This window comes from Myotis yumanensis, unplaced genomic scaffold (genome assembly GCF_028538775.1).
Source record: "Myotis yumanensis isolate MYYU_CA2020_CCGP unplaced genomic scaffold, mMyoYum1.0.hap1 SCAF_6, whole genome shotgun sequence".
Lineage (NCBI taxonomy): Eukaryota > Metazoa > Chordata > Mammalia > Chiroptera > Vespertilionidae > Myotis > Myotis yumanensis.
The window spans coordinates 37,176,553-37,203,896 of NW_027223757.1; the positions used below are offsets into that span (position 1 = coordinate 37,176,553).

General features: G+C 52.2%; 3 protein-coding genes across 7 annotated transcripts in view; 2 read left to right on the forward strand and 1 right to left on the reverse strand.

The window, feature by feature from the left end:
• The first annotated feature begins 4,453 nt into the window (after positions 1 to 4,453).
• On the forward strand, positions 4,454 to 15,584 carry MICAL1 (microtubule associated monooxygenase, calponin and LIM domain containing 1). Of its 2 annotated transcripts, none has more exons than XM_070417946.1 (25): positions 4,454 to 4,612; positions 6,124 to 6,434; positions 6,530 to 6,737; positions 6,994 to 7,098; positions 7,441 to 7,545; positions 7,656 to 7,811; positions 8,420 to 8,520; positions 9,222 to 9,479; positions 9,698 to 9,813; positions 10,008 to 10,134; positions 10,284 to 10,365; positions 10,949 to 11,096; positions 11,551 to 11,741; positions 11,997 to 12,085; positions 12,180 to 12,221; positions 12,457 to 12,537; positions 12,644 to 12,800; positions 13,111 to 13,187; positions 13,450 to 13,708; positions 13,838 to 13,938; positions 14,211 to 14,324; positions 14,441 to 14,534; positions 14,718 to 14,817; positions 14,917 to 14,990; positions 15,311 to 15,584. In XM_070417946.1, the coding sequence occupies exons 2-25, from the start codon at positions 6,177 to 6,179 to the stop codon at positions 15,457 to 15,459; spliced, it is 3,192 nt and encodes a 1,063-aa protein (XP_070274047.1). In that variant the 5' UTR covers positions 4,454 to 4,612; positions 6,124 to 6,176; the 3' UTR covers positions 15,460 to 15,584. The 2 variants fall into 2 exon arrangements, with proteins under 2 accessions (XP_070274047.1, XP_070274046.1); XM_070417945.1 differs by lacking the exon at positions 4,454 to 4,612 and adding an exon at positions 5,533 to 5,705.
• Positions 15,585 to 15,970: 386 nt separating this feature from the next.
• Positions 15,971 to 19,254, reverse strand: SMPD2 (sphingomyelin phosphodiesterase 2). The gene is made up of 11 exons (XM_070417947.1): positions 19,073 to 19,254; positions 18,721 to 18,781; positions 18,444 to 18,540; positions 18,271 to 18,347; positions 17,823 to 17,916; positions 17,576 to 17,665; positions 17,257 to 17,339; positions 16,996 to 17,128; positions 16,800 to 16,904; positions 16,473 to 16,626; positions 15,971 to 16,374 (listed from the first exon to the last, which is right to left on the reverse strand). Exons 2-11 carry the CDS (start codon positions 18,768 to 18,770, stop codon positions 15,986 to 15,988), a joined length of 1,272 nt encoding a protein of 423 aa, XP_070274048.1. The 5' UTR covers positions 18,771 to 18,781; positions 19,073 to 19,254; the 3' UTR covers positions 15,971 to 15,985.
• Positions 19,255 to 19,356: 102 nt separating this feature from the next.
• PPIL6 (peptidylprolyl isomerase like 6) overlaps positions 19,357 to 27,344 on the forward strand; it is a 28,589-nt gene continuing 20,601 nt past the window's right edge. For 2 of the 4 annotated variants that reach the window (XM_070417948.1, XM_070417949.1), the window contains exons 1-3: positions 19,364 to 19,485; positions 22,677 to 22,772; positions 26,278 to 26,466. In XM_070417948.1, the coding sequence (XP_070274049.1) occupies positions 19,378 to 19,485; positions 22,677 to 22,772; positions 26,278 to 26,466 (393 nt within the window). In that variant the 5' untranslated portion in view covers positions 19,364 to 19,377. Of the gene's footprint in view, positions 19,486 to 22,676; positions 22,773 to 26,277; positions 26,467 to 27,344 lie in introns of all 4 variants that reach the window. The other 2 variants (XM_070417950.1, XM_070417951.1) reach the window with 2 other exon arrangements.

Consider the following 27,344-nt stretch of genomic DNA (forward strand, 5'->3'; position numbering starts at 1 on the left):
TTACTACTAAAGTGAAAATGTCTTACCTAACTTGAACCTCTGTAAGTGAGCTGTTTTGTCAAACTTCTGAGGATATTTTACATTCAGGGCAGATTTTTACTTTTGCTGCCCTTATTTGTAAGTATTGAGGTAAATTTTCATCCATTTCCAAATTATGCCTAAATTTTTAAGAATTGAAAGAACACTCTGTCTTACTTTTATAAATAGGTTTGCAGGAATAACCTTTTAAAAATTCTCCCTTGCCTTCCTTTTGTAAACAGCACATATCAAAGAATGACCTCCAAAAGAAGCTGGAATGTCACTGCAATAGTTTTCTTGCTTTCGTATTCTTTACACGTTATACAGGCAGCAAACACCTTTGTTGATGAATATATATATATATATATATATATATATATATATACACATACATACACACACACAGTATAATTGTTCTCACTTTTAAAACTTACATTAATAGAGCTTTAAAATTAAAGCTCATTCAATCACATTTTTAATACAAAATGTAGGAACTTGATCACATTTAGGTAACATTTACTAGAGATCTTACTTTTTTTTTTTTTAAGTGAAAAGTACTTTTCTACATTTGCCAAATCCAATGTGATGTGTAGAAGGGGGAAATTTTGAGCAGCAGTTAGGTCGGGGAACTCCCTTGGTTTCAGAACATGGATTTATTATTTCTTTTGAATTCTTAATATCTATAATATTACATTCTTTTAAAAATGGATTTGAAGATTTTCCAAAAGAAAAGTTTGGCTCTTATTTTTGTTTTTTTAGTTCATTTATATACCTTTATCCTTATAGCTTCCTTAGGCCAAAGTAGGGTTAAAAATAAAAGTACATTTTAAAAATTCATCTCTCAATTCTAGTATGCTTAAGTGGCTTGCAGACAAATTTTTCCTATAATTTTAGTATTTGATGTGTAAAAGCATTCTCATGACAAAAATGCAGGAAAGTATTTAAACTGATCCTGAACCTATTTGTATTTTTAATCTTAGCAGCTGCTGGGGGTAGAGGCTCTTGTGTTGGAGTCTATGCTTTGACTTCGGGGGAAGGTACTTGAATAAAAAGCAGCGTAAAGAGGGATAAGGTTGCAGGGAAGAGTGAAAGGAAGAGGAACTTAATTTTGTTGTGATTTATTCATCTTATCAGCCAAGAAACAATCCTGGGAGTCATTCTTGATAGAACCCTCCTCAGCCCCCTGCCCACCCAACCCATCACCAAATTATCACTTGCACCTCAAACTCTGTTTAGAATCCATCCACTTCCCCCATCCCACAGCTGCACCAAGTCCTCTTGCCTGGACTCCTGGCAAGGCCTTTCTCCCCGTCCCCCAACCCCTTTCTCCACTGGAAGTGGTGATTTGGGCTCCCCATTGTGATTGGATATTGTGTTATCATGGCAAATATGACCATGTCTCTGTTCTATTTTAAATCCTCTGCAGTTTCCCATTGCACTTAAGATCTCCAGTCTAGCTTCCTCTTGGACCCCTTTCCCATTTATTTAAAAATATATACTTTTGTATTGATTTCAGAGAGGAAGGGAAAGGGAGAGAGAGATGGAAACATCAATGATGAGAGAGAATCACTGATTGGCTGCCTTCCGAACGCCCCCTACTGGGGATCAAGCCTACAACCTGGGCTTGTGCCCATGACCGGAATCGAACCCCAGGACCCTTCAGTCCCCAGGTCGAGGCTCTGTCCAGTGAGCCAAACCAGCTAGGACGGCCCCTTTCCCACTTTAACTTCCAGCCACCCTGGCTTCCTTGCTGTTCCCTCCCTCCCTCCCACCTTCCATATCCCCTCCCCCCCAACCCACCCAACACACACACACACACACACAATTTCCTGCCTTAGGGCTTTGAGGTAGGCATTTTCTCAGCCTTGAAAGGTTTCTGCCCATACTCTCTGACTAATGTCTATTCATTTGTCAGAATTCAGTGTAAGTATCACTTCCTCAGGAAGGCCCTCCCTGACCTTCTAATCTCAATCAAGCCACCCTGTCATATCTGTGAACAGCACTCGACACACTTGGCTTGGTTTGTAACTATTTTTACATCAGGAGCTATGCGTGTCTGGTCACACTGCAGCCACAGCTCCCAGCCCAGGCATAGGGATGTGCTGTTTGAACGAACTGACCGTAGGTGCAGGGTGTCTTAGACATGCCACCTGCCCTGCCAGGGACCTAATTTCTGGCTCCAGGCTCAGGAAATGAGAGGTTGGGAGGTGAGGTATGAATGGCATTGAAGGAAGATAGAACATGGTGTGAATTAGAAGAAATGGGTCCTGTCTTAATAGCTTAGGGTTTTAACCGTGGCCAGTGCCAGCATTATTATTTGCAAAAATATTAAAACCCGGTTCCTTTAAAACTGATTTTTCATGTATCAGTCACTTGTTTGCTGGCAGATGTGACTGTGCCAGTATTTTTAGTTTATATACGACACATATAATACGGATAATGACTCAAGATTCTAATTAAGAAGAGAAAGACATAGATTAATAATAAATTTATTATTTTAGTTTTAATAGAGGTCATTTTTTTTTTCTTTGAAGAAACTTTAAATAGAACTTGCTTTGGATCTTCTAGTCTGTACATTTCTTAGAGTCACCAACATTGAATAATAGGATTTTAGAATCAAATGGGCTGAGGAGGTTGAGTAATTATACAGTCTCCGTTTAGAGATGACGAGACAGAAGCATCATGGTTCGTGACTTTCTCAAGGTCATACGTGGATCTCCTGGTGAAGCAAAGCTGGAATCTGACCAGATCGTCTGGATTACAGACCAAAATATGCCTCATTGCTTTCTGCTCCCGTGTGTATCTTTAACATAAAGTGAAACTTCAAGTCAGCAGTTTTTCAGTATTGATGAAATCATTATTGTTCTGTGATCTTATTTAAAGACAAATCTTACCATTTGCCCTTCAGAGAGCCACATAACCCCGCCTCTGACTGCAACAGAAGCTACTGAGTCAAGGGCCAGACCCAGCTGGCGCTTTGCAAATGCGCTAAGTCCAAGCAGTTGGTTGTTACCCTCAGCTAATGAAAGGGAAATGGGTGTCTGTAAGGGCCTGGTAACTCATTTATAGTGGACTGTAGAATGCTTCTAATAATATGTACTTAAATATGGGTGTGCCTGATGTTTGGCACATTCGTTTCATGCCAAATGACAAGTCACGCTCAAGAGCCAGGATAGGCCCAGCTGGGAGACTGCCCTAGTTTCTTGAGCGTGACCTGGCTGAGTTCCCTGCCTCCCTGGCAGAGCAGGCGTTTTCCCCCAGCCTCCCTTCCCCTGCTGGCTTAGAGCTCAAGCTGGGAGCAGAGAGTATTCAAGTCTGACTGGGTCTCAGAGGGTTTCCAGACAAAACACAAAGTGAGAATAAAGAGAAAGAGCCATAGGGCACCCAGGTCTTTCTGATCCCTGGATCTCAAAGAGAGCAAACCTCCCATTCACTCCTCTGTTTTGTTGGTGTTTCTAGTGTAACAGTGTCACTTGCTCTCAACAAGAAACAGCTCCTTATAATGCCAGCCTTTCATCTGTCACGTTGTTACCAACACTGATGTCGTGGAGTCAGACCTGGGCCATACCAGCCCTGCCACTTGCGTGCAACTTGTTGCAGATCCCAGGACCTCTCTGACCTCCAGTTTCCTTTTCGGTAAAATGGGGTTGCTGTGATGATGGAGATTAGGGGAGTCTCATAGTAGACGCTCAGTAAGTCAGAAGTGGTGTTTTATTAATATCAGCTAGCGGAATCAATGACCGCAGGCTGTCTCCTCACCCGGAACAGGAGGAGGTTGATCCCATAGGTCTCTCCAGCCCTTCTCAGCAGGGACAGTTCTGTGGGTCCTCACTCCTAGGCATTCTTGAGTCCTGGGACTCTCGTCCGCCGACCACACACCCCTTCCATTTGGCTCCTTTCTCCGCAGTGAATGCCACCACCCCTCCCCCACTCCCAAGACCCTCTTTGTCCTCTCACTTCTCCTGCCGCGTGCAAGCCGCCGATTTCGGAGTTCCCAGGCGTAATTCGTGCCCACTGCCCCCAGGCTGGCTCTAGGGGCGGGCTTGTGGCGGGGGTGGGGGGGCGGACCACGAGCTCGAATCCAGCGTGTGGCGCCCGGGCCGTGGATCTCCCGGTAGGAGAGTGAGGACAGCGTAGACAGTCCCGCCAGCTTCGGCAAACTTCTTGCCCAGCCAGCACTCGGAGAGACCGCGGAGCAGGATGGGCGGCCTCGCCGCCGGGGAAGGGCACGCTTTGCGGACCCAGGCACCGGCAGAGAGCTGGGATCTCGGGCTCCGCGTCCCCCGCCAGGCCGGGTCTCCGGCCCACAAGCGGAACCCGGCACCTAAGGTGCCACGCCTTCGGGCACCACCCAGGGGACTGGGCGGGCCCGGGCTGCCCCGAGCCGGCGATCGCGGGGTAATGAGATGCGAATGAAGCGCGAACAAAGCTCCCGTGGCAGCCCACGCGCAGAGCTCCCCGGCCGGAGGACCCGCGCGCCGCCCGCCGCCCCGCTCTCTGTGCGCGCTCTCCCTCCGCGCCTCCTCCCCCGCCCCCGCCCCTGCCCTCCCACCCGGCCGGCAGGAAGCGGCCCCACCCGGCTCCGGAGCCGCGGGTAAGTCGTCCAGCTTAGCCAGCTGTGCACCCCGGCCCGCGGTGGGGTGGGGATGTGAGGTGGGGTGGCTTCTGGGGAAGAGGGGTCCTGGGCGCGCGGACACCCCGCCTGGCCCGTCCCACCCGGCCTCCCTCGCCCCCGCCCCGCTCAGCCCGCTCCAGACTTTCCCGTCCAGAGTGAGAGTGCCCCCCCTCCCACCTACCTCCTCCACCCCCACCCCCCACCCCCCGCGGCGGTCCGGCTCCTCTCCATCCTCCCGGACCTCTGGAGCCCTCGCACATCCCCAGTCCTGGCGCTTCCAGGCTCGGTCGCCCCTCGGTCTCCCGGCGCCTTACACCCCCCCTCCCCCGAGAGAACTTTGCTCTCCTGACCTCCTGCCGGCCCTGGCCCAGGACATTTGCATCGGACAGCTTGAGTCTCCCTCCCCAGTTGGGCCGGGCCCGGCCCGCTGGTCTCCGGCTGGGACCCGTGGAGCGGCCGGCAGGGGCGAGAGGGTTGTCGATCCATCCCAGGGAACTGCGCCCATCGAGGCCACGCACCTCTCTTCACTCCCCCAGTGGCAGCCCCATTCTCCGTGCCCTCCCCTTCCTCCGGGCCCCAGCGTGAGAAAGCCCCCTGGTCGCTCCTCAGTGTGCGTGGGGGCCCGAGCTAGGGAAGGGGGACAAAGGGAGGCCTTGTTTGGGGAAATTCCGAAGAGAGCACGCCTGAGCCCACAGGGGATGGGGCGGGCCTTGGATGGGGGTGGGAGGAAGCTGGGAGGGGGAACCAGGCTGCTGTGGCCCCCAGACCGCCCTGGAGGCCCACTGGAGCAGACAGGTCTCACAGGGAAGTGTCTTTGACCACAGTGAGTCAGAAATACACCCCGTGCTCCCTCACCCCGCCAGCTGTGACACGCAACATCCTCCCGCTGTTGGTTGAGGCATTTTGGGTGGAGGGAAGTGGAACCTTCACCCTTACAGACGCCTCTGCCCTCCCTCAGGAGGAAATCACCAGTGCTGAGGAGAAAAACATTGCCCCTGGTGTAAGGCACACCCCACACCCACGTGGCTCTGAGGCCATCAGGGTCACCTGGCACCGGGAGGCGTGAGTTAAGGTGGGGGAGTATGTGTGCCCAACAGCTGGGGTTGCAGGTGTGTGGTCTGCCCCACAAGGAAATCGCTCCCGGCTAACACGCCCTGTCCATGTCTGAGAAATTTCCCGACACTCCGCTTTCTGCCCTGTGGACCCCAGGGATGGAGCAGGGATTGGAGATCCCTGGTCAGGAGCCACTGAGCTGGTGGCTCCTTCGCCTCTTGTGTGCCGTCTGTGCACAGGACTGCTGATTCTTCATTCCCAAATTTGGCAGCTTTCACTTGGAAGGGAGAGCAGCTGTCTATAGAGCAGACTGGGAGTGGGCTGGGAGAGAGAAGCAGAGCCAATCAGGGGAGGACCTGGCCTGCTTTCCTCTCCTCCCCTGCCCTTTCCCTGCCTCCTTTTTCTAGCCTCCCCTCCTTCTCTTCTCTCCTCTCCAGCATCCTCTGCTTCTGTCCAGCTCCTCCCTTCCCTGAGGGACCCAGGGGCCTCCATGGCCTCACCCACGTCCACCAACCCAGCGCATGCCCACTTTGAGAGTTTCCTGCAGGCCCAGCTGTGTCAGAATGTGCTGAGCAGTTTCCAGGGGCTATGCCAGGCCCTGGAGCTGGAGCCTGGTGGGGGGCTGCCCCAGTACCACAAGATGAAGGCTCAGCTCAACTACTGGAGCGCCAAGTCGTTGTGGGCCAAGCTGGACAAGCGAGCCAGCCATCCCGTCTACCAGCAGGGCCAGGCCTGCGCCAACACGAAGGTGAATACGTGGTGCCTGGGATGGGGCTTGTAGAGCGGGGGCAGTCAGAGGAGGGAGGTGGGATGCCACGCCCACACTGTCTTGTGTGTTCACAGTGCCTGGTGGTGGGCGCTGGTCCTTGTGGTCTGCGGGCTGCTGTGGAGCTGGCGCTGCTGGGGGCCCGTGTGGTACTGGTGGAAAAGCGCACCAAGTTCTCTCGCCACAATGTGCTCCACCTCTGGCCGTTCACCATCCACGACCTTCGGGCACTGGGTGCCAAGAAGTTCTATGGGCGCTTCTGCACGGGCACCCTGGACCACATCAGTGAGTGACGCCTGGCGGCCTGCATGGGCTGTGAGTGCGTTAGAGACAGCCCTGTAGGGGTCTGCTGGGCCAGCCAAGAGGCAGAGTGGACAAGATTCAGTTCACCTGGGTGACCTTCAGGACTCAGGTCCTTTATCTAAAATGGGCAGTTGGATGGCGTGATCTCTAAGACTTCCAGCTCTGACCAGGCACAGACTGGTGCCTAGGGAGGCTCTGTGGTCCTTGGTCCCTGTTCCTAATGTCCTCTCCCTTCTAGGCATCCGGCAGCTTCAGCTGCTTTTGTTGAAAGTGGCATTACTGCTGGGAGTGGAAATTCACTGGGGTGTTGCTTTCACTGGCCTCCAGCCCCCTCCCAAAAAGGGTAAGTACTTCTCTGCTCCTGAGAACCGCCTTCTGCCAAGGACATCTTGGCATGTGGAAGAAATAGTGGGGTGGGGCGTCAGCTGAGTCTCCCTTTCTAATAGTGTGGCCTTGTGCCAACTGCTCAGAGCCTCACTCTGAGCATCTGTAAAACGGGAGTAATAGTCCCTTCCCTCCCTACTTTCCGTAGGAAGTTGTAAAGGTATTTTGACAATGTATCATTGCTTTCTAAACCATAAGGCCCTTTAACACATTTATTTAATTATGTCACTGGCTTGTCCTGGTAATATAGGGGCCCCTTCAGATTCCCACACCTTTGTGCCTCTCACACCCTTTGCCTCAGGGAGTGGCTGGCGTGCCCAGCTCCAGCCCAATCCCCCTGCTCAACTGGCCAACTATGAATTTGATGTCCTCATCTCTGCTGCTGGAGGTAAATTCGTTCCTGAAGGTGAGTGATCCCTTTCCTAGAAGTCGTCAGCATCTTGAGCTTCTCGTGGGCCTTTCTAGGCTGTTACACCCCTCATCGTCCTGCCACTGCTTTCCTGCCCCCACCTCTAGGCTTTACAGTACGAGAAATGCGTGGCAAACTGGCTATTGGCATCACAGTCAACTTTGTGAACAGGCGCACCGTGGAAGAGACACAGGTGCCCGAGATCAGCGGCGTGGCCAGAATCTACAACCAGAGCTTCTTCCAGAGCCTGCTCAAAGCCACAGGTCAGGGCCCCTCTCTGTCATGGGGGGGGTCCCTCTCCCTGCCTGACTGTGGGCTGGCTCCTGCTTCTCCTGCCAGACCTGACCTGTCCTCAGTCCAAGGAATCTTGGCAGCAAAGAACCGGTGCCCCTGGGAGATTCAGCAGGCACAGCCTCACTTTGCTATCCAGCATGACAGGCCTTGGAAATCTCTCACAAAATGGGTGGGATTTTGCTTGGTGCTGTCTTATATATGCTTTAATATATAAGCAATATAAATTCAAAATGAAATTGGTACTTCAAGAAGATGCCCCATGTTTATTTTGGTTTGGCACTGCCACACCCCGTGGGGTGTGCGCACCCTAGTTCAAGAAGCCAGGCTGTCATCCAGAAGCATGTGCCCACATGTTGCACGTCTCCCAGCTGCTGCCCCACCCACGTTCCTCTCTTTGCTCCATGCCCTCCGGCCTCCCGGGCCTGGGACAGATGGTCTGTTGTGCCATCAGAACTCATGGGCTCCTGTGTGGGGGGCACCTACTGGAGTCAGAGAGGTCAGGCATGGCTCCAGTGTTTGGAGAGGTGACATATAAAAGGAGGAGACACATATCCTGCCCCCTGCCCTGCCCCCCCAGGCATTGATCTGGAAAACATTGTCTACTACAAGGACGACACACACTACTTTGTGATGACAGCCAAGAAGCAGTGCCTGCTGCGTCTGGGAGTGCTACGTCAGGTGAGGCCAGGCCCAGGTAGGAAGGGGCTAGGTGTGGGCCCTGGGAGATGGAGGCCAGGCCGGGACATAGTCTGCCCTACCCTCCACCCCTAGCGTGGAGAGAGCCTGTCCTGTCTCTGGCCTGACCTTTCCTCGACCTTAAGGAGCTCCTCTCCCCTGGGATTGCTGGTAATCTGAATCCTACTCTGGGCTAAACCCCTGACACCAGCCACAGGACTACAGCAGTCAGCTCCCTGAGGGCAGGGGCTCTGTCTCTGCCTCTTTTGTTTGCTGGTTATTCCCAGTACCTAGAATGGTGCCTCGGTACTCTTTGCTGAAAGAACTAATCGAGCACCTATTATATGCTAGGTACTGTGTTGAGAGCTTAATATGCATTGCATTTGCTCACCTAATTCCCACGAGGATATGAGAAGTTAGGTGTATTATTTCTAAATGATGGAAAACTGAGGCTCTCAGAAATTCAGTGACTTGTCCAAAGCAAGTGTATGATAGCAGCAGCGGTTCTGGGCTCAGGAGGAGGGTGAGTGCTGAGGAAGGGGCTTGAGCCTGGGAGGCAGGACACTCACATGCTGGGCCCAGCTCAGCCTTCAGCTGCTGTGCAGTCTGGGGAAGCCCTTCTTGGGGCCTGAGCGTGGGTACCTTCTACACTCAAGGGGACAGGGCTGCCCAGCTGACGTCGGTTCTGATCGTTGGCCTTGCAGGACTGGCCAGAGACCGAGCGGCTGCTGAGCAATGACAATGTGGTGCCCGAGGCTCTGCAGCGCTTTGCCCGGGCAGCTGCTGAGTTCGCCACCCAGGGCAAGCTCGGGAAGCTGGAGTTTGCCCGAGATGCCCGAGGGAGGCCTGATGTCTCTGCTTTTGACTTCACAAGCATGATGCGGGCAGATAGCTCTGCTCGCGTGCAGGAGAAGCATGGTGCCCGCCTGCTGCTGGGGCTGGTGGGGGACTGCCTGGTGGAGGTGAGGAGTCAGGGTTCCCTGAGTGGGGGAGGAGGAGGGGCTTAATGGTGCTTAGAGAGACAGGGACTCCTTTAAAGGAGGCACAGGGGTTCCATGGTTGAGTAGGGAGCGGTTTGCCTGTTGTCGGAAGGAACCCCCTCTGCTATGACCTGGAGAGCATCTGGGCTTGGACACTCCTATGGGACTCTGAGCTGCTTCCTATCCTTCTGACCCTGCAGCCCTTCTGGCCCCTGGGCACTGGAGTGGCCCGGGGCTTCCTGGCAGCCTTTGATGCCGCCTGGATGGTGAAGCGGTGGGCAGAGGGCGCTGAGCCCCTAAAAGTGTTGGCAGAGCGGTGAGGCCTGAGTTAGGGGGTGGGGCAGGAAAGGGCTAGCCATAGGACAGGGTGCGGGGGGTGGGGGGGACGTTGGTGGAGGGAGGGGAGTGTTGGGTGAATAGATGGGGGCCTGGACAAAAGAGAGGGGTGCTTGCTGATGGGTGCACTCTGATTCATGTCCCTGCCCCCCACCTTTACCCCTCCCACCCCAGTGAGAGCCTGTACCAGCTCCTGTCACAGACATCCCCGGAGAACATGCACCGCAATTTGGCCCAGTATGGGCTGGACCCAGCCACGCGCTACCCCAACCTGAACCTCCAGGCTGTATCCTCCAATCAGGTCAGAATCCCTGGCACCCTCACCAGACTTCCCAGGGGGGCCCCCTCCTCCAGGGCAGGCCTTTCCTCCAGACCTGCGCAGTCCTACCCTAGAGTTGGCCCTACCCCAGGGGGGTCAGCCTGCCTGGAGACTTGAAATGGCTGCCGTAGGTGCGAGACCTGTATGACGTGATGGCCAAGGAGCCGGTGCCGAGGAAGAAGGACAGCACCGACGCCGGGAAGCCTGACAGTGGTAAGCAGGCCTTCCTCCAGGGCATGTCCAAAATCTTTACCAGCCAGCGAGGCTAAGCACCCACTTACAGAACAGCTGCCACCTCAGCCCGGAGCAGGCACTGGAGCACTGATGGTGGGCAGATTTGGGGCGTCTGGAGAGTGGAGGGAGGGGCAGTGGAGCTCTCAGCAGTAGCTGTTGGCCAGTGTGTGGAAGTTTCAGAACCTCAACCGCTACTTCCACAGCAGCTGAATGGCCGCCATGCTGCCCTGTGCTCGGCTGTTCTGCCTGACCCCTCCCAGCCTTGCAGACTCCAAGCTCACCTTTTTTTGAGCCTCTGGGCCTCCCTTGCCCCTCAGTTCATAGCCTGCTGCCGTCCATGTGGCTAGCAGTGATTTCCCCTTATCCATTCCCTCACTTTATTCCAGAAAAGGGTTTGTTTGTTTTTATGGGAAAATTGGGATGAAGGAGGTACTGCTGATGGTGTCAGGTTGGTACCCTAATAGGGGTGGGACCCTGCCTCTCTCTTCCTACCAACTACACCCTAGCAACGGGCTCTCTGCGAGCCCAGGGGCCTTGGGCACAGTACACCCTCCTCTCCCAGGGTCAGCGGGCACACAGGAGGAACTGCTACGCTGGTGCCAGGAGCAGACGGCTGGCTACCCTGGTGTCCATGTCACCAACCTTTCTTCCTCCTGGGCTGATGGGCTGGCTCTGTGTGCCCTGGTGAACCGGCTGCGGCCTGGCCTGCTGTGAGTTGCAAATGAGGCTCAGGGGTCCCTGGCAGACCAACCTCTCTTTCACACCTCTGCCCCTCACTCTACTTCAGGCAGTGTGGAGTGGTGGGCAGATCACTGTGCGGGAGTTAGCACACCCAGTTGAGTCCCAGTGCCACCACTTGCCCAAGTCACTTCCCCTCCCCAGGGATAGTATTCCTGCTGAATCTGCCTGCCCTCCTGCTTGAGAATCTTATAAGAATCAAATGCATTCAACAGCGGCAGCTCTGTGAGTGGTAGAGAGCCCCAAGCCAGAGGTTGTCCTGGGATCGTGGTCGTGGCAGCGGCAGTATAGCACAGAAAAGAAGAACCCTTCCGCCCTCTGCCTTTGCACTCCCCCAGCCCTTCCCACCGTCCCTATACCCACCATCTCCCCCTCTGATGGGGTCAGGTTCTGGTCTCCCATTGGCTTCTCTCCTGATACCCACAGGGAACCCTCAGAGCTGCAGGGAGTTGGGGCTCTGGAAGCGACTGGCTGGGCGCTGAAGATGGCAGAACATGAACTGGGCATCACACCCGTGTTGTCCGCACAGGCAGTGGTGGCAGGAAGTGACCCACTGGGCCTCATCGCCTACCTCAGTCACTTTCACAGTGCCTTCAAAAGCACAGGCCACAGCCCAGGTGAGCTGGAGGGTGAGACGAGGGGTGTGTGCGTGTGTGTGTGTGTGTGTGTGTGTGTGTGTGTGTGTGTGTGAGAGAGAGAGAGAGAGAGAGAGAGAGAGAAGGAGGGAGGGAGAGAGAGAGAGAGAGAGAGAGAGAGAGGATGCCTTCTGAGGGACAGCCTGGGAGAGGTGTCCCTTTGGGCTGGAGTGGGGTTGGTCTATTCTGGGGGCACAGTATGGCCCATCTACCCTTATACCCCGACTCTCCCTGCAGGCCCCGCCAGCCAAGGCGCCCTGGGGACCTCCAGTGCTGTACTGTTCCTTGGCAAACTGCAGAGGACCCTGCAACGGACCCGGGCCCAGGTGGTCTGGGCAGTGGTTCCCAGTGGGGGTCACTGGGGGGGAAGGGGAGGACTGGTGGTGCAGAGCCCCATGCTGAGTGTAGGACTTGTTACAGGAAAACGGGGAGGATGCAGGTGGCAAGAAGCCACGCATGGAGGTAAATACATGCAAGGGCTGGACAGTCCCCTGTCCCATGTTCCGGTCCCTTTCCCGGGACACGTCCCCATGTTCTGTGCCCCCATGTATTGCTCCCCCCGCCCACCCCTCTGTAGTCTCCCTTCCTAGTCTCACTTCCCTTCCCTTCCAGCCCTTCCTTTTCATCTGCACACATCCACTCCCCAGCTGATCCTGCCTCTACCTCTACCTCCCGGCCTGAACACTTACCTCCTTAGGTAGAGGCCGAGTCCCCCAGTACTGAGGAGCCACCTGTCCCAGAGGCTGGTGTACCCCTGACACCCCCCTCACACCAGGAGGTGAGAATGGGGCCCTGCCTGCAGGCAGAGGCTTGGGGTCAGGGAGGGGGTTTCAGGGACAGGGGAGAGCTTCCCAGCTGACCCTGTGGCATGGGGATGGGTGCAGGCTGGTGGCGAGGACCTGTGTGCACTTTGTGGGGAACGCCTCTACATCCTGGAACGCCTGTGTGCCGACGGCCGTTTCTACCACCGGAGCTGCTTCTGCTGCCATGTCTGTGAGGCCACACTGTGGCCAGGTAGCTACGGACAGCACCCAGAAGATGGTAAGTGGGCCCAGGAGGCCCCGAGAGGGACTTTGGGCATGGCCCTGCCTGGAGGCAAGGAGTTGGAAGGTGGAGGGGAATTGGAGTGCTGGGCATGAGGTGGAAACAGCCTCAAGATGGCACTTGGTTCCCCTGAGCTCATATCTCTGTCTCCTCCAAAGCCCCAAATGTGGGGTTCTAAGGAACCAGGAGAATAACGGAAGTTCACCTGCAAACCCAGAGTCCTGTCACCCCACCTCCCTGATAAATGGAGCCTCTGGGCATTGTGCTGCCTCCATCTGATGCCTCTCCCCCTCTCTGCCCTCCCCAGGACACTTCTACTGCCTCCAGCACCTGCCCCAGCCACGTCACACAGAGGAGGGCAACGACAGGGGCCCCGGGAGTCAGGTAAAAGCTGCGAGTGTGCTGGGGGCGCGAACATAACAGCGTCGCATTAAGCCCAGAGGACTTTGCCGGGGTAACTGAATGTTCCCCACTAGAATGTAGGTAGGGATTTCTGTTTCACTGACTGCTGCAGCCCAAGTATTCAGAGCACTGTCAGACACTGTCCAGTAAATGAATGAATTCCAGGGCCCACATTTGTCTAAAGGGGTAGCCTCAACCCTGCACTGGGCAGGTCACTGACCAGACCACACGGTGGCTTTTCTAGGACCTCCTCATGCCATCCGGCCCCTCGACTCCCGTGGCCCCCCAGGAGGGGACCAGTTCTGTCCCAAGCCCCAACCAGCCCACCCGTCGGCCGATCCGCCTCTCCAGCCCAGAACGCGAGAGGTTGTCCTCCCTTAATTTGACCCCTGACCCGGAAATGAAGCCTCCACCCAAGCCCCCTCGCAGCTGCTCTGCCTTGGCCCGCCAGGCCCTGGAGGGAAGCTTCCTGGGATGGGGAGTGCCAATCCAGAGCCCTCAAGGTAACTGCTCTGACCAGAGGTGCTGACCCAGGGTGGGGATGGCAGGTGGTGCTGGGATTCCTGGAGGGGCATGCTGGGGAATGGAAAGGGAGATTGGGGACCCCGGGTCATGTCTACTTCTCTGCTCAGTTCTTATGGCCATGGAGAAGGAGGAAGAAGGGAGCCCCTCCTCCAGTGAAGAGGAAGAAGAGGAAAAGGAAGACGTGGCTTTGGACTCAGACATGGAACAGGTGAGTGGAAGAAACCTGGCCCCCTGTTCTGCTCACGCCGTCCCACCCCCCGCCACAGGAGAAACCCACAGCTGTTCACGCCTCTGAACCCTGTTCTCGGAAGGTCTTCTCACCCAATCTGACTCTTTCATGGCTCTAAGCTTCCATCTTTTCTACCAGAACTCACCCCCCTTCCAGCCCAGGTTCCTTTTGGCCCCTTCCAGACCAATCTCCCCCAACCCCTATCCACCAAGAGGCCAGGCCCTGCCCCTGACTGGTCTGACCCGCCGTAGGCTCTGCTGACCTTCGCCAAGAACTCAGGCACCATGGACAAGTACCCTACCTGGCGGCGGACCCTGCTGCGCCGTGCTAAGGAGGAGGAGATGAAGAGGTTCTGCAAGGCCCAGGTGGGACTAGGGCTTCCCAGTTCTGATGGGCTCAGTGTGAGGCTGGGGACCAGAGCTTCGCCAGTGCTTCGTTCTTAAACAATCCAGACTTCTGGGTCTCGTCTTGTCCTCCTCAGAGCATCCAGCGGCGACTGAATGAGATTGAGGCTGCTCTGAGGGAGCTGGAGGCTGAGGGGATGAAGGTGGAGCTGGCCTTGAGGAACCAGAGCAGTGAGTGCAGCTGGGGGGAGGATAAGCTGGGGTACCCCTTTGCCTCTGGCACTGTGTACAGCTCCCAGCGATCCCCCAAACCACTAGGCTCCGGCCCACAGCTGGTTCCATTCCTCATGCTCAGGACTCCTATGGCCCTGGTTGGAGGCCTCCGGACCACCCGTTCCTCTTCTTTCTCATCAGGTTCCCCAGAACAGCAAAAGGCACTGTGGATAAAACAGCTGCTACACCTCGTTGAGAAGAAAAACAGCCTGGTGGCTGAGGAGGCTGAGCTCATGATCAAGTAAGGGACATGGGGAGGTAACAGTGTCTTATGAGCCAGGCCCAGCGAGGTCCTTGGGCACCATGGACGCTGTGCCCCTTCTATCCCTGCCCTCCACAGGGTACAGGAGCTGAGCCTGGAGGAAAAACAACTGCAGCTGGACCAGGAGCTTCGAGGCTACATGAACCGGGAAGGTATGCAGGATGTGGGGAGAGGCAGACATCATGGGGCTGGAGTTTGTAGGAGCCTTGTGATCTCAGTCCTCTAGTCAGAGTCCCTCCAACGCGAGGACGCCAGAGGAAGGGACAGCAGCCCCCACTCTGCCTGCAGTTCCATCAGAGCTGCGCATTTGGGCTGCCGCTGGGAAACAAAGCTAGAAAACCACTGGTGCTGACCAACCTACTTTACAGATTAGGAAACAAAGGTCAGGTTGTAGAAATCACACAGGCTAGGAGTAGGCTGTGCCTCTCTTGCCTCCCGGCCCAGTTCTCTAAGCTTCGTCTTCTCCCTTCAGAAAGCCTAAAGACAGCTGCCGACCGGCAGGCTGAGGAGATGATCCTGAAGAAGCTGGTGAGTGTGGTGAACCAGCGAGATGCCCTCATCCGCTTCCAGGAGGAGTGCCGGCTCAGCGAGCTGGCATCAGGGCCAGAGGCCCAGGGCTAGAGGAGGGTGGGCTACCTGCCTTCCTCCCTAAAAGACCATCCCACCCAAGGACAGTGCCACCCTGCTCATCTGGGCTGCCTGGGAGAGGGCCTCATTGTTGACAATAAAAATGTGTTTGCCACCCACAGGACTGAGGCTGCCCGCAGATGGGAGGTGGGATGTGTAGGGAGAGCAGATGTGTAGGAAGGAGCCTGAAGGTCTACACCAGTGATGGCGAACCTTTTGAGCTCGGCGTGTCAGCATTTTGAAAAACCCTAACTTAACTCTGGTGCTGTGTCACATATAGAAGTTTTTTGATATTTGCAACCATAGTAAAACAAAGATTTATATTTTTGATATTTATTTTATATATTTAAATGCCATTTACCAAAGAAATATCAACCAAAAAAATGAGTTCGCGTGTCACCTCTGACACGCGTGTCATAGGTTCGCCATCACTGGTCTTCACTGTGACCGTGACTGTGACCATTGGCCCCAATCACTGCCTCTACAAGAAAAAAAGGCAGAGCCATCCAAGTGCCAAGCTTTATTGGTCCTCAGCCCTGTTCCCCTCCTGATGACCCAGGGACAAGGCTGGCTGAGAATCTGGACCCAGGTCCTGGGCCTCCCTTGCCCTTCCCAGCACATGCTGGAGCTCAGCCCGGGCCTTACATAAGCCCTTGGCCTCCTGCATGTGGAAGGTGTAGACTGCACCTGCCCCCAGCAGCAGTCCTACACTGGGGGTCCACAGCAGTATGGCAACTTCCCTGACCCCACCTCCAGCTGCCAGGCTACACAGCACTGCCAAGAGAAGCAGCCCCAGACCAATCACGTAGCCAGCACAGGTGGCCCACCGACGAGCTTGAGCCACAGCCTGATCCAGCTCTGTCAAAGCCTCCCTTAGCACAGTGACCAATGGTGAATTCTCTGCTGCTCCTAGAACAGGGCAGGGCAGTGAGGCAGAAGAGAGGGTCAGCGTGGAAGGGCTGCCCTGTGGTGGGGAGGGACCAAAGGAAAGGGTGGGGGTGGCTCACCATGGGTAGAGCTTGGGTCCTCCTGGGGTGGGCTGTGTCTCACACACAGAGTAGCCATCAGGGCCTCATGATCAGAGAGTGGGGAGCCAATGTGAGGGTCAAGGCCTGTGGTAGTTTTGAGAGTCTTACAGGAGATGTAGAACCCAGAAACTGCCTGGGAAAAGTAAAGGCCAGAGAGAGAACATTGCTTTCCCAGAGAACCAGCTCCTGGCTATCCCATTCTTCAGTCGTCAGTGAACTAAGACTAGACTAACTGGGCAAAGGAACCACACAGGTTAGTGAGAAGAGACTCGGTGGGTGAAGACACAGCGTGGGGAGAGGCCTGACCTTGTAAAGCACATAGTCGATGCGGATGCCACAGGGAAATGGCTGCAGTTCCTTCTGGTTGACGTAGCAGTTATCGGGTACCATGGTACAACCTTCTTCAGAGCCCTAGGTGAATAGTTGGCTTGTGCCAGGATGCAGGGGAAGAGGGAAAGAAGCTGGGCCTCCAGGTGGGGAAATCATCAGGCAAGTCCCTCACCTTGAAGTCCCGGGTCTCAAGGTAGGCATCACGCAGCCCTGTCCACTCCTTCAGGAGGCGGCAGCCCAGGTCCTTTGGGTGCAAGTTGAGGTCCCCGCACAATAGAACCACGTCAGCCTTCTTGGATGTATGGCTGGGGAAACCAGGTGAGTAAGGCCAAGAATTCTTCCCTAGCCAGCCTCTGTCCTATTAGTGAGGCCTTGGCCACCCCTCAGCCCCTGACCCCATCCCACTTCCCTTGTCAAGCCCAGGCTCACACACTGGATGAAATGGGCCAGTTCCCAAGCTTGGACCACACGATGTGCTAGGTAGATGTCCTTCTGTCGATTGTACTCTGCGTGGAGCTGAGCAAGATAAGATGAGATTACAGCAGATGCGACTGAGAGTCCCAAGGGAAGGTCTGCATTAAGCCTGTGTCACTTGCCACGATGCTCGGTAGGGTGAACCTTGCCTACTGACTTTAGGAGAGCCTGCCCTCACGCCTCACCCCCAGGCGGTCCAGCTAGAGGAGCCCCGTCTCTCCCTTCCAGGACCAGGCTGCCTGTCCCAGCCCCCAGCACTGCCCGCCCGCTTCACTCACATGGGTGACGTAGGCATTGAGGACCAGTCCACTTAGATGGAGCACCAGCAGCCCCACAGCCTTCCCGCAGAACCAGTCACCATGATGGATCTGCAGGCAGGAGGGGGCAAGGAACTCAGGGCTGCTACCCTCTTCCTGCCCATCCCTGCAGCCCTAGGAAGCTGCCTCCTTTACCGTGTTAGTGAGGGCTGGGGAAGGGGGGGGGGGGGGTGCGTGGAAGAGGTCAGAAGTCAGAGGTCAGGCATACCATGTAAGGGTAGCCATTGAGAGTGTAGACATGCTGGGTGAATTCCTGGATCGGGTGTTTGGAGAAGACACAGAGGCCACTGCCGATGATGCCACTGAAAGACAAGTCCTGATTAATAACAGCCAGAAAAGCGGGAAGAGAAAGAACCAGTCCTCCTCCCGTCCCTTGTCTCAGCACTTATCAGCTACTTCTTTCTGTCTGTGCTGGGGCCAGCCCCAGCACACAGCTCAAAGCCACAGCCTTGTGGGATGAACGATAAGGCGACCCGATGATGAGGCCGAAGGTGAGCTGAAGAGCTAGGATGTTCCTGGTTCCACCCTCTCCCGCTCCCACACCCAGACCAAAGTTGCTGGGGAAGAGGAGGCGGGTGCAGGCCCGACAGGGTCGAGATGGCAGGGCCCAGAGCCTCCGGCCTGAGAACCGGCGTCCAGGCCAGTAGGCCGCTCACCTCCTGAAGTAGTGTGCAGACGAGTAGGTGGGCAACAGCTTCTGCCTCAGGTACTGGAAGTCCTGCTCACTCCACACCTGGGGGGCAGGGGGCAGGGAGGCAGTCCGCCTGGCTCTTCCCTCGGGGAAAGTCTGCAGCCACCGCCCCTCCCACCGGGCTTCCCCCCCGCCCACCTCCTGCAGCAGAGCCAGGTCGAAGCTCTCCAAGTTCAGAAAGTCCGCCAGGCGCTTCACGCGGTCCGCTCGGTGCTTGCTCAGGTAGGGGATGGCCCTAAGGACGGAAGGGCCAGGGGCGGTGGCTGCTGGGGTGCTCGGCCCTCCGACCCACTAACGGGGGCCAGGTGTGGGCTTGGAGGTGCGGGTTCCCCCAGCCCCCTGAGATGGTAGGACGGGATGTGAGGCTGGCCTCCTCCTCCTGCGGCCCCAGATCGCCCCCCGCGGAAGCACTCACCAGCAGTTGAGGTTAAAAACCCTCAGTCTCATGGAGAAGTTGGGCTTCATGGTGGGACGCGCTAAGGACAAGAGACAGATCGGCTTCCTCCACGACCGGCGCAGTCGGGACCCGAGCGGGCGGGCGGTGCCTCCTCCGGGGGCGGCGCGCACAGGTGGTCAGCCCCGCCCCCGCGCACCCTGCAAGGCCCGGGCCCGAAGCCGCGCTGGCTCCTAAGCCCCCGCCGCTCCGGCCCGGGGCCCCCTCGCGATCCGAGACAGACGCCCGTGTTACCGGGGCAACCGGGCTGCTGGCCCCAGCTGGCTGTCCCCCGAGCCGGAAAGGCGATCTGTGGCGAAGCCCGGGAGCGTACCGGAGCGAGGCCCGCGCGCGGGGGGACGCGGACGGGCGGCGAGCCGGGCTGAGGCACGAGGGGCGCGGGGCTCCCGGTTCCTCTCCCCCGAAGCTGTCCTGGGCCTCGGCGGCCCGCGCGCCCTCGCCCGCCTCCCACCCGGCTCACCAGCAACAGGCAAACCAGCCGGGCCGCCGCCGCCCGCCCTTGGCCCCGCCCCTCCCTCCCCCCTCCCCCTCCCCCTCCCTGCGGACGTGGGGGCGGGGCCGCGCGGTTGCCCGGGCGACACGCAGTGTTTGTGCTCGGAGCCGGGCGCGAGCGCCGCGATGGCAGGCCAGTGCCGCTCGCCGTCGCCGCCCGAGCGGCCGCTGCAGGTGACGGTGGTGGGGGTCTTCAAGAGCTCCAGCTTCCAGATTGCGAAGAGCACCGCAGAGGTAACGGCGGAGCAGCCACGAGTGCGGGCGGCCCTCCCGCATCCTCGCCTCGCCCTCGTGGAGGCCGACGGGGGCGGGGGGGTCGATGCTCCGGAAGGCGGTGTCCCGGCTGAGCGGCGCCGGTCTGGTTGGACCTGAGCGTGCAGGGGAGATGTGCGGGTTCGGGGGGGGGGGGGGGGGGGGGGGGCGGGCATTCCACTTCGAGAAGGGCTACCTTTAAAGGGCCTTCCGAGCGAAGGAAGCCTTCAGAACCTTGCTGGACACAAAGGTAATTCCTCCCCTCTGCGTAGCCACACATTGTGTTCCACATTAAGTTTTAACTGGAATTACAGATTTTAAAAATTCACGAAAAAATGTTTAGGAAAAAGCTACCAAATAATTAGCTGATTTTTTATTTATTTATTTTACAAACTCCCACTCCAAGTGATTTTTGAAAACCATTTGGGAAGTTTTTTATTATTATTTAAAATTTCTGTAGCAGTCACTACATTCCAATCGAAGTAGGTGCTTAAGGGGATTTCTTCATAAATGACCAACCATCAGGTGCTTTGGAGAATACAGATAATTATTTGTAAACACACAGAACGATCTAGATGGAAAAACATTTTAATTGGAATGATGTGGCCAGGTCAGTGATGTTGCAACACACCTATAACCCCAGTGCTCAGGAAATGTAGAATTCACCATGTCTTTGGGGTTTGTTCCAGAATTGATGCTTTAAAATTATGCCACGCTTCTCTCCTTCCCACTCGACTCTAGGACAATACCTTATTCATGTTTATATCTTCCAAAGTACTCAGCTGGATACCTGACACAAAATGTTCCCAAACAGAAAAAATCTTAAATTGCTATCTTGCCTAGTCCAAGTGCACAGAGTTAAAGAAAAGTTTGTAATTATATCAAGTCAGGAAATGGTAACTAATTTGTGAAACAGGTAAAGTTTACATCAAAATGAAGAGAATAAGTGATCAGAAGGCTTTGGAAACAATATATGGATCATCAAAACAAGTAGGAATTGTTTGTGTTATTTGGGCTGATGGGATCAACCTAGTTTTATGGCCTAAATTGTAATTCATGTGTTTGAGGAATTTTATCCCTTTGTTTTTCTCAGCAACTTTTATGAAAGCACGTGTTTTCTGTGCCTGCTCCACACTGTAGATAAGGTGTGGGCAGTGTTTTTGTGTAAAGTCCAGATATCAGGTTATTAGGCCTTCGGGCCTATAGATTCTCCATGGCTACTACCCAGCTCTGTCCTTGTGGTGCAAAAGCACCCACAGACAATATGTAAATGAGTAGTGGTTTTCCAATAAAACTATTGTGCACACTAAATTTGACTTGCATATAATTTCACATGACATGAGATAGGATTCTTCTTTTGATTTTTGATTTGGCCTGCTGTAGAGCACACACTAAGTCAAGAAAACAATGCCGTTATTATGTTAGTAATGATAATTTCCCTTTCGTAAGCTTTTGCCTACTGTAGCTCTATTTGAATATGAAGACATCAATGTAAATTCAGTTCTATCTCAATAAAGGATCTGTGAAAATAAGTCCAATGTGATAATTTGTGAGCAATCCCAGATGCCTAAGTAACTGACAAAGATTCAGATTTCTAAAGAGTAAGTATTACATAATATACTAATTTGGAAGAAGTCCATTTTAGAACAAACACTAAATTATGAAGAAAGTGTGGTTAAGTATGCTCAATTTGAGAACTGTTGGGCTTATTAGTTATTCCAGGTGGTCCCTCAGTTTGAGACAGTCATCCTGCACAGTTGCCTCAGACTCCGCAGACCCTGGAATTGAGAAAAAAGCACACATCATCTGTTGGTTGGGGATAGTAGTCTAGGAAGGAAATGGCCAGATTGCTCTTGCCCTCTTCTGCTATCCCTAGTCCCAAGGCAAGACGCCCTCACATCCTGGCTATCTACCCTTGAAACGTGCCAGATCAGTGTCCTGTTAGACCAGGATGGGAGAGGCCAGCTGTCACTTCTCCCTGTTGGCCCATCTATTCCTCAGACCCACTCAGAAAGGCGAGGCCTAATTGTTGTTGCCTCAACTACCTTCTCTTGCTTTAGGAGGAGGAAAAGTATGACAGATTAGGAGTTAAAACTTTTTATTTTTGACAGGGATTGTTAACTAGTAAGAATTTTCTCTGAATCACAAAGACAAAATAATATATGTTAAACTAAAACGCTCAATATCTAAACCTAAACATATTTAGTATTTACTTCTCTTTTTCGCAAGAGGTATAACCACAACAGTATCCTTTTGGTCATTCTCCATATATCAGTGAATTAAAGCAATAATTAAATAATAAATAAATAAGCATCTATTTATTTTAGTTAAAAGTATCCATAGATCCACTGAGGGTTAGTAAGAGTTTAACTTAGGAAAACTGGTTCTAAAAGAATATGGCATATATAATACTCTTTGTAATACTTTAAGCAATAAAACAAAATTTAAAAAAATAATAAATAAATAAATAAAATAAAAAATAAATAAATATAGTTCCTCAAAAAAAAAAAAGATGAACAAAAATAGATACAGAGGCAGAGTAGCATCGAACAGACTATCAAACTACAGCAGGAAGACTGGGGAGGTTTGGGGGACAGGAGAGGGGGTAAGAGATCAACCGAAGGACTTGTATGCATGCATATAAGCATGACCAATGGACATAAGACACTGGGGGATAGGGGAGGCTGGGGGAATGTCAAGAAGGGGGAAAAAAGGAGACATATATAATACTCTTTGTAATACTTTAAGCAATAAAACAAAATTTAAAAAAATAATAAAAAATAAATAAATACAGTTCCTCAAAAAAAAAAAAAACATGGAAGATCACAAAACTATTGGCACAAACTTGTTTATTTGTTCATTTGTTTATTCAGTTGCTATATGTAAATGATCCACTCTATGCCAGATGTTGAGGCCAGTGGAAATATAGGAAAACTAAGACATAGTCTTTGTCCTCAGAAAAAAACAAAGAAGACGGAGCACCAGTATGGACTGGGGAGTGACTTAATGGAAGTAAACACAGGGTTCTGGGTGGCTGGCAAAGGGCATCTAACCAGACTGCAGCTTGGATATGCGTGGTATAAAATTTCTTGGAGACCTCATAAAAATTGGGGGAAATTATTACCACTTTAAAAAAACGTACTCTAAACTAATTGTTCTATTTTGAAACCTAGTGTCTGAAGAGCAATTTCCCATCCAAATTTGATGATCCTATAATGGTTCCTCTTCAAGAATTTGCATGGGATCAATATCTACAGAAGAAGAAAAGGGTAAAGGATATTCGGGGTGGGGGAAATGAGCAAAGTTTTCCCTGAAGTATTTTTATGCATTGTTTTGGAACAACTGAGGTAGTAATTTTAGTGCAACTAAATTTTATTTCTCTAAATCATGCACTTTTCCTAAATCATTTCATTCATTTACCAGGCTGATTTTAAGAAAAAGTAAAATATTTACAGGATTTTGTTTAGGAAGGCATGTGATAAAGGTAAGTTTTAAACTCTCAATGCTGCTATTTACCCCTCTTTCCCTGCACATCGCTCACTCACACTTCCTCTGGCTCAGGTGTTACGGCCTGGCACTCTTCTCTCTGGAAGGTTTTGGTTTGGGATCACAGATATAATGAGGGGCTTGTGTTGCTTAGGGGAACTCTGATGACAGGCACCAGGTTCCCACAGGGTCGCCTTGTGCTAACTGAAGTTTCCTTCTCCGCCTCTCCTCCCCAACAGTACGCTTGGTGAATCCCAGGGCTAGCAGAGAGGGCAGATAGGTTTTCTCTTGGGTGCCAACCCTGATAAGTTGCAGTGCTGCCTGGAGGATGTGATGTGGATTCTAAGGTGGCATCCTAGCTCAGCAATGTCTCATTTTGTGCAATGGAGGGGGCCAGAATGGCGTATACGCCCTGCTTGACACCCCTGGCCCAGTCCCGTAGAGACTCCCAGTCCTGGTTTCCCTGCCCCACCCGATCTGGCCAGTGGCTGATGAAATCCCATGCCCCCTGACCAGATCAGTTTCGATTGTTCTGTGCTTGATTGCACAAGGAAGTCCTGTGACCCTGTGATTATCATGCAGATAGTGTTGCTTTACCGGACACTACTTCACTCTCCAGTCACAGGAATGGTGCAGAACGGAGTCAAGGATACCACTGGTTAAGTCTCATGCCATTTTCATAGCCATGATACCTTTGCATTGGCATTCAAATAGAATCATAGCAAACACTTACAACTGGTGCTTATTATATGCCAGACACTATTCTAATAGCTTCTACGTATATTAACTCTAATCCTGACACCAACCAGGGTGGCCGATGGCCCTGGTTTACCTGGGACAGAGGAGTTTCCTGACATACAGAAATTTTAATGCCAAAGCTGGGTCAGTCCTGGGCAAACCAGGACTGTTGGGCACCCTAACATAAAACAATGTTTTTCTTTTTTAAAAATATTTTTTATTAATTTCAGAGAGGAAGGAAGAGGAAGAGAGAGACAGAAACATCCACTGGGGATTGAGCCCACAGCCTGGGCATGTGTCCTTGACCGGAACTGAACCTGGGACCCTTTAGTCCGCAGGTTCTATTGAGCCAAACCGGCTAGGGCAAACAATGTTTTTCTTAATTTTTATCATCAGACTTACTATACTGTGTACCAACCAGCATCACGCTCTGCACCTCCAGGAACCATGATCTTGGGTTTTACTTGCACCTGCTCCTCTGATATTTTCCCACTATACTCTTTAAAGAGTATTTTCTTGCCCTTTTCAGCCTGGGTTGTTGACCTTGAAATGTTTTGTGTTCTCTTCCTCCTGCGTTTCTCATGAGGCCTGAATGAGACTTTCTAGGTAATCATTGCTGCTGCTTTCCTATTCTTTATTCCTTCTTCTTCCTTTCTTCCTTCTCTAACCCTCCTCTCCTGGATAATTATCACTTTACCCTTCCCTTCCTTTTCAGGCCAGTATTTTGTCCTTCAATGTAAGTGTTGTGTCACGTGTCAGCTGTCGTGCTTCTTAGCACATTTGCGGTTAGGTCCAGGCTGGCCTTGGTCTTCAGCAGAATGTGTTGCACACCCGAGGGATGGCTTCAGGGCTCTTGAAATGCCTTTCTCTCCTCTCTAGAAAGGCAGTGTCACACACCTAGTACTGGAAAGCCCCAGAAACCATCAGGTTCAGTCACTATCCTGAGGCAGGCGAGGACTCCTCATGTACAGAAGACAGAGTTGAGGCATTATGTCTTCAGCCTCTGAGTAAGGTGTATCTCCTACTGTATGTCTCCCGTGAAGCGAACTAAAATATCCACAGTTAAACTTTTTCTCCCCTTTTCCAAGTTTTGTGTCCTGTGAAATGTGATAACATTGGTCAAGTTAAGCAGTCTGGGAAGTATTGACCTGTAAGCTCTATCAGTGATTTATAGTTCAGCATGAACAAGTGTATTTTCTTTCTTTTTTTCAAAAATAATATTTTTATTGATTTCAGAGAGGAAAGGAGAGGGGGAGAGAGAGAGAAACATCAATGATGAGAGAGAATCATTGATTGGCTGCCTACTGCACGCCCCACATTGGGGATCAAGCCCAAAACCTGGGCATCATAGGTTGACACTCAACCACTGAGCCAAGCTGGCTGGACTCTATTCTCTTTCTTGAACAGGTTTTGATAAGGGCGTGAGAAGTGACAGCTGAATAAGAAATCTCAAGATGAGCTGAAATGGAACGAGTTAGCAAAATGAAGGCAGGCTGTTCCCCAAACCAGCATTTCTCTAAATGCGGTCTCTAGACCAGCTGCATTGGCATCTCCTGGGATGTTCTTAGAAATGAAAATTCTCAGGCCCCACCCCAGAATCAGAAACTCAGGTGGGGCCTTGGGAATTTGTAATTTTAATTGCCTGCAAAAATTAGAGAACAGCTGTCCCAAATTAGACATGGTTCTGACATGTGACAAAACACTGGGAATAATAAACCAGAATCCTCGGAGGGGACACAACTGGGATCAGGAGGTTGACTGGCAGTGTTGTGTGGATGAAAACGCACTTAGTACTTGAAAGTGCTGATGTAGGTGAGTCCTCTTCCTCACTGCCCCTCGGGTGCCCAGAAGTTCCTGTTGGCCCTCACCCTGACCCCACCTCCATGAATAAAGCATTCTTCCCATGCTTTGCACTGAAAACCATGTCTTGGGACCCCTGACCTTCCCATATATGCACACTCCCTGTATGCACACAGTCAGATGTGCTTCAGAAATGACACTACAGCCCTGGCCGGCGTGGTTCAATGGTTGGAGCATCGGCTGAAGAGTCTCGGATTTCATTCCAAGTTAAGGGCTCCTAACAGGGTTACAGGCTCACACCTGGGTTGTGGGTTCGCTCCCCACTCCCATCGTGGCATATGTGGTCAATGTTGCCCCCTCCTCCCTTACACTCTCTCTGAAAAGCACTGGAAAAAATACCCTCAGGTGAGAATTAACCAAAAATAAAAAAACAAAATGACACCACAGATTGCCTTTCGTTTCAAGTTACTGTAACAAGTTTGCTACGCACAGATTTTTATTACCAGGTCACCATCTATTTTCTATGATTATATCATTTTTAAGATTATTTTTAGGTCATTCTTTAAGTGATGTCAGAGTCTTGAACAATGTTCTTAAATTCTTGCTGAGAGCAAAATTCTGAGAGGTTGCAAAAAATATGTATTTTAGAGATTTAGACCTAGAGCTGAATTCAAGATCTGGCTTGTGGATTTAGCATGCGCTTATTGTTGTTGTTTTCTTTCTTTGTTACATTTTTTTTTTCCTTTACAGGAACTTAAGAATGAAGTCTGGGAATATTCTTCCAATGTCATGTGTTTTATTAATGATCTGCTGCTGGGTGATGCACTTGAACTTCAGAAATGGGCCCACAAGGTGTGGGATATGATTGACTATAAGCCTCCTGCACTTTATGAGGCACTTACTATGGATTTTTCTACTAAATTCTTAAGCGACACCAAGGCAAGTTAACACTGACTTTTAAAGAAAAAGAGTGGAATCTTTGATGATTTATGTTGACTCAGCATTAATTACTGATATCCTAATGAAGGGAATATAAAAGAGTAGGAGACCAGGTTTGAGAAGGATTATAATGTGGCAGGGTTTGGCAGCCAGGAGTATCTCCATTCAGACATTCCCACTCCCCTTAGAGCAGCGGTTCTCAACCTGTGGGTCGCAACCACCGGAAAACACATATAGCATATCAGATACTTACATTACGATTCATAACAGTAGCAAAATTACAGTTATGAAGTAGCAACAAAAATAATTTTATGGTTGGGGGTCACCACAACATGAGGAACTGTATTAAAGGGTCGCGGCATTAGGAGGGTTGAGAACCACTGCTAGAGGTTTATAGACATTATCATTTGTGTTAAAATATAAAGACTCTCCCTCAAAGAAAGTCAAACCTATCGCTCACTCACCTTCAGTGTGGGACATTTTAATTAGTACTAACACCTAAGTGACAGTTACTGCACCAGGAGAATGGGAAGTTTGGAAGGAAGGTGACATTTTAAAGCATGACACACAGTTGGTGAGAGCAGGATGCCGTGTCACTGGGGTTTCTGCGGCAGAGGACAGTCATGAAGTCTGAGGTCCAGAGAGTGAGGGACAGACGTCAGGATTGGATGACAATAGAGATAAAAGTAGTCTGTAATTTTGCTCACAAAGTTTGTAGCAACAACTATACCACATGCTGAAGATTACTCATGCTCCTGGTGGCCTGGGCCTACAGAAAGATTCAGTGCCTTTCTGAGCTGTGCAAGGGCAAAGACCAGTATCTTGCATCCCTGTTTAACCACTGCATGGAACGGAATTTGAAACATAGTAGGTGGTCC